At 36.0% G+C, this 6,000-nt stretch overlaps 1 protein-coding gene across 3 annotated transcripts in view; it reads right to left on the minus strand.

Annotated features, from left to right (window-relative positions):
* LOC306847857 (formin-binding protein 1-like) overlaps positions 1-5,211 on the minus strand; it is a 40,794-nt gene extending 35,583 nt beyond the window's left edge. For 2 of the 3 annotated variants that reach the window (XM_079382052.1, XM_079382050.1), the window contains exon 1: positions 4,999-5,164. In XM_079382052.1, coding sequence (XP_079238178.1) covers positions 4,999-5,022 — 24 coding nt within the window. In that variant the 5' untranslated portion in view covers positions 5,023-5,164. Of the gene's footprint in view, positions 1-4,998 lie in introns of all 3 variants that reach the window. The other variant, XM_079382051.1, reaches the window with a different exon arrangement.
* Between the last annotated feature and the right edge of the window lie 789 nt (positions 5,212-6,000).

Consider the following 6,000-nt stretch of genomic DNA (forward strand, 5'->3'; position numbering starts at 1 on the left):
AATATTGGCTGTGTGAAAAAAAAATGGTTGTAGCCCAAAGTTTGATGTCCCAATTAGTTGACTCCTGCAGAAAAATAAGCTACGCACCCTTGGTTACGATAACATTGACCTCAAAACTAAATTAATCTTTGTTGTATGATTATGGATGGACATTTGCTCCCAGCTGTTGGTCTTTCAGAAAGCACCAGGGGCTGAAGAGAGAGCCAAGAGCGGGCTTCATTTACTACAAAGATCCGTTTGTGTGCGGATATTCACTCTGCAACCAAAAATGAACACTTGTGTTTAAGAAGGATACTGTGAAATGACTTTAAGAGATTTGATTACGGCAGGAACAACAGAAAATAAAACTGCATAAAACTCCAAAAATAATGTTGGGAAAAGGGGCCAATTACCAAACATTCAAAACATCAATGACACCGGACACAAAAACTGAATAAGGATCTTTATAAATCACACTATGAAAGGCAGTAAAACAGAAAGTTATCAATTCACGATCAGCATTCATTCTGTTAAAATTGGGTCAGTGACAACGAAAGCACAAACTGGTTCTCTCACCACAGACACATGTAATATGTAAGCAAAGCATTACTCACACATGCCAATAAACTTTGGAAAGCCCTGGCATGAAATACTAAATGTCGGGGTCAAAGGTTTAAGCAAATTGTTTCCTGACCTACTCTTTCCCACGACTATGTTCAGAGCATGTGTCTATGTCTATAGATCTCCTGGTATAATGGCAGCGACAGCAGTCTTGGCACTCGGTCATAATGACCTGGCAGAGTCTCATCTGACTGAACTCCAGGTATCCCAGCTTACCAGCTCCCAGCAATTCTGCACACCTCAACTGTGAAGCTGTGCATAGTGAAGAAAAACATCAGTAAACGACTTTGAAAAACACCTATACACCACTCTAAAAATACAATTTAAAGAACCAAGTAATAAAAGGAAATAGTTCAAGAAAGAGCTTACTGGTGGTCAAAGGATTTAATGTTAATCAAATTTATTGTCTATCCCACAGGGGTAGAAAAATCATCAGACTCTTTGTAGATGCATCTTTAATTATATAATAATGTCCATATATAATTCTGTCCACAATAAAGTGATACTTCTCAAATTCTTAAATGAATGAGTTAAAAATGAAAACCGTCAATTACTCACCCTCAAATCATTCCAAACTTGTATGATGTCATTTGTGGAATCAGTCGAACATGGTCAATAATCAGTACATAATTAAAGTTTGACCTGTACCAATAACAATTATATTGATTATACAAAAAAAAAGTAGACTACATTGCATTTTTATGGTGTCTTTTGATGCTTGACAGCCATGGTCACTTATGAACTGTCACGGAAAAAGCTGCATAAATATTAAATAAAACAGTAACAGCAGGTTTGGAACGGACATGTGGGTGAGTAAATACTGGCATTTTACTGGCTCAAATCACATAAGCTTACTTGAATGAGCCTGTTTTGAATGTACAATTGCCTGATTTCAGTGTTCAAATGCTGGAACTAACAGCGCTAATGTGGTTGTTTTGTAGCTATTTGTAAAAACACAAAGTCAGGTTGTCAAAAGCTTGACCAGTCAAAAACAGAAAGCAGCCTTCAAGTCCTACAGATAACCTTTAACTGAACCATCTTGACAGGAGCCTTTTGTCTTGGGTCACTGCAGGGGCTGAAGACAGAAGTTGCTTTTTAAGCTGATGTTTAACAAGATTCTCAGTCAAATCTTGACATGACAGTTTACAAGAAGTGTGTACGATCTTAGATCAGGGAGAAAGAACAAATTCTGTCAGCAGATTCCCTCATGATTTAAGTCCTTATATTTCAGTAAATAAATGCTTCCTTTGATAACTGTAAAAAAAATAGTGCAATTACATTCACAATCTTACATGGTTATGCTTCACAGCCAACAAAACGTTCTTTCTTACTGAAAGATTATAAATCTATCAGTTTATTCAAGACTAGAGAAAAAAATATCAAATGCATCATGCATATGCATCTTCATGAGCAAAACTTTTATAGTTATCAATATTTTATTACACATAGGCTACACTACTGTTCAAAAATTTGGGGTCAGAACTTTTTTTTATTCCGTTATCTTCAGCATGGATGCATCAAATTTATCAAAGTGACAATAAAGGCATTTATAATGTTACAAATTTTTTTTTTTTTTCAAATAAATGCTATTCTTCAGAGCTTTCTATTAATCAAATTATCATAAAAAAGGCATCACGGTCATATTAGAATAATTACTGAAGCATTGTGTAACACTGAACTGAAGACTGGCATAATGTCTGATGAAAATGTATAAATTACATTAAAATATATTAAAATGATGAGGCTACAGGCATCCTGGCGTTCAAAGAACAAGGAAGCCTTTTCATCTACTCACTTGCTGGCTGACATTGCCCAATTCAATTAATTTCCGAAACCCAAAACACTACAACACATAAAACGTGTGTTGGATTGAACAATTACTATCCAAGCCTTGCAAGCAATGTAACAGGTCTAACCAGTCTTCTCTACAAGACTGAATCACCACATCCAAGCCCTGTAAGCGAATTCATTTAACAGCACACACTAACAGTTCCATCCACACACTGACTACAAAACATTAGAACTCTGGACTGGCTCCTCTGAGACCATCATACAGACTTTAAACAAATAAATAACATTAGGAGATGCAACAATCTCAAGGAACCTTTTATAATAACAGTTTAAATGTCAGCTTTCCTTGCTCAGCTGAGCAATGTGTGATTAAGTTTCAATCAAGCTCTTTGTTCTTGATTTGATTAAAGTCCATGCAGCCCTCACAGCTCAAGTGCACTTTGCACGAATAACAGATCTGCAAAACAAAAATGTCACACTAATATCCTCTAGGACAGTACTTCCCAAACCTGTCCTGGAGGCCCCGCTGCCCTGCACCTTTTGTATGTCTCCCTTATCCAACACACCTGATTCCACTCATCAGCTCGTTAGTAGAGAGAGACTGCACATACAAAATGTGCAGGGCAGGGGGTCCTCCAGGACAGGTTTGGAAAGCACTGCTCTAGGACATTCATAACTAACAAGTTGTCTTGTGCATAAGGCGTTTTCTTGTTATGTGTTACAATTGGGTAATTCTGAAAGGTGTGAACCAATCACACCCCAGACGTTACACCACTAATTTTGAATCAAAATCAACACTTGACATAATGAGCGGCATTAAACATCTTAATTGAGTTTACATGACTCTTAATAGGGCACAAATGGATCTAACGCAGAGTGCATTTGAGGATAACCATGATGAAAAGTGCACATGCGTTTAAAGGATAGAATGGCATTTCATTCATCAGAGCCAAGGCTACGGATGGAAAATACTTCCACATTTTATGGTTAAAAAGACGTTCACCATGAGACAGGCAGACAAACATGATTATTCAGCATGTTCCATGCACAAAGGGATTTGCCACAGGATTACAGATGAATACAAGCTACAAAAGAGGATATGCCATATTTCACAGCAGGGATTTATGGTACAGGAAATTAAGACAGCCAATTCAAGCCAAACATACAGTATCGAATGTCCAACACCAAACATCCAGTCACACATAAAAGTTGGAATTTGTTCAATCTAACAAGCCACATGTTCAGTTGACAGTATAATTTTCTGGTAATTTAAAGTGCTGGAAAGTCTTTTTTTTCTTTTGTGTATTAATGTCTTAATTACAAGATTTAGGATTTATAAAATCCATAAATAATATGGATTTTCAAGCATAAGATGGTAGTTAGCCTACGTTTTGAAGAGTGTTGGGATTCTAGGTGGTCTTTAGATGGTCCAAGCAGACAGACCATCTTAGAGCAGCAACAAAACAGTTACCAGCTGGTCATAAGAGTTTAAGATGGTCAAGCCGGATCTTGAACCAGTTAGAAACCAGCTACTATGTTACCAACAGGAACCCTAACACTATTCAAATTAATAATAACAATAAAACAAACTTTACCCAATCTTAACAAAACCATTTAAAATCTGTATCATTATGAGTCAAGTTACAGTGTCATAAGAAACCAGAAACAAACTCACTCACAAAAAAGTAACTACAGTTATTAATATGCATGAGCAATCACAAAACTGGTAATTCCATGCATAGCAATTAAAGTTAAAGTAAAAATAATCATCTAGGTTTAAGATATAAACCTCAAAAAACAGAAGGATGCATGGGATATTTCAAGCAATGCCTCACACATCCTGTGCTTTTTGTCCAGTAGCCCAATCTGAAGGGCAACACCCCTGTAACAGACCCACACACACTCGACGGGCTTCATTGTCTCTCAATAGTTCATCTTATGCCGAAACGATGCATTTTTAATTATTTAAAATGCGAGTTTTTGTCAACAACATGGCAGACTCGAAGCCCAGACAATAAAAGATGTGAGATCAAACTACAGAAGCGTTGTCAATGGAACCCGTATATAAAAATAAATTAAATCTAGCCAACAAATATCCACATTAGAAGATTTGATCTCAGGTTACTCTTTTACAGCGCATCATCATCTGCATTGTCTCTGTCACCAAATAAGCAACAATAGAAACAGATTCTAGATACAGCTGGGACAAACTGTTGTTGGTCTTAAATTAATAATACATATACGATATTGTATCGGTTGTATGCTAGGAAACGAGATAATAAATGGTGATACTCTCCCCGCTTCTTAGTCATCGAAACTGGGTGTGAAACCTTTAGACTGTGTTTGATTTGGAATGTCAGTAGAATTAAACGAAACGTCTCGCGTGATACATTTAAAACTTGATACATTCTAAAAGCTAAACGTTGTAATGTATCAAACTCTGGCATTGTTTCTGGCGGTAAAGGTGTTTGTGTAAACCAGCAGGACAGACCGAGAATACACAGGCAGCCTGACTAGGACACCTTTCCTGAAGTCAAGCCAAAAACCGAGTTGTTTGTTAGTGAACAAAAGGCCACAAGGAGCAAGGAATGGGAAAAGTGCGCTTACCCAAAGATCCGTTCCCCAACTCATAGCGAAAAAACTAACGTCTCCGCTGCTTAAAATTCCAGGGTTGCTTGTTCTTCCCACTCTCTGCCGTCGTGTAACTCTCTACACTCCAGTGAAGCCAGCAGCGACAAACTCACGGCTCAGGGTTTTCCCATTTCCGACACACAATGCGCCTCTGCCGTGCCGCGGGGAAACGGAGGGATGCGTTTGTCCAATAGCGCCTCCTATTCACCAAAGCTTGTTAGTGGAGAGATTGAATAACTGCACAACCTGCTGGAGCACAGAAAAAAAATATTTTGCCATTTAGATTTTTTACATTACAATAGAGTGAAATATATGTAATCTGTATGCTAAGAAATATAATAATAATAAAATAAAATTGCTATATTAATTTAATTCTAAATATCTATTATTATATATCAAACATGAATGTTTTACCTTCACAATCAAGAATTTAGGTCACAATCTCTTAATATGTGGCCGTACGATCTGCATGTGAATATTACACTATTATTTTAGTATCAGTTATATATATTGTAGTATACTATATATTGTTTTTATATGTATACTTTTAAAATGTTTAGTTCTTGTGTTTTTAAATATATTGTCTACACAGATTTAGTTAATTTTTTATTTCAGTTTTAGTTTTAATTATTTCAATTCAAGTTAAACTAAATGAAAATGAGAAATATGGGTTTGGCAAGGTTTTACAAATATTTCAGTTAAGGTTCATTACTTGATAAAGTATAAGTTTGTCACACCACAGCAAGCTTTAGTAATAAAATAATGAAACGATTAAATAATAATAAAACTAGAAAATAAACTCTCAAACCAATGTTTCAACAGTTTCTTTATTCATTATTTACATCAAGTGTAACACTGAGGAAGGACTTCACAGTAATATAATATTAAAAGTGAGTTTTAAATTAGAATCACACAAAATATACTTTTTACAAAACAGAAAAAATACTGTTCATCTGTCAACCTCTGCCTTTTTAATCC

This window comes from Barbus barbus (genome assembly GCF_936440315.1).
Source record: "Barbus barbus genome assembly, chromosome: 28".
Classification (NCBI taxonomy): domain Eukaryota; kingdom Metazoa; phylum Chordata; class Actinopteri; order Cypriniformes; family Cyprinidae; genus Barbus; species Barbus barbus.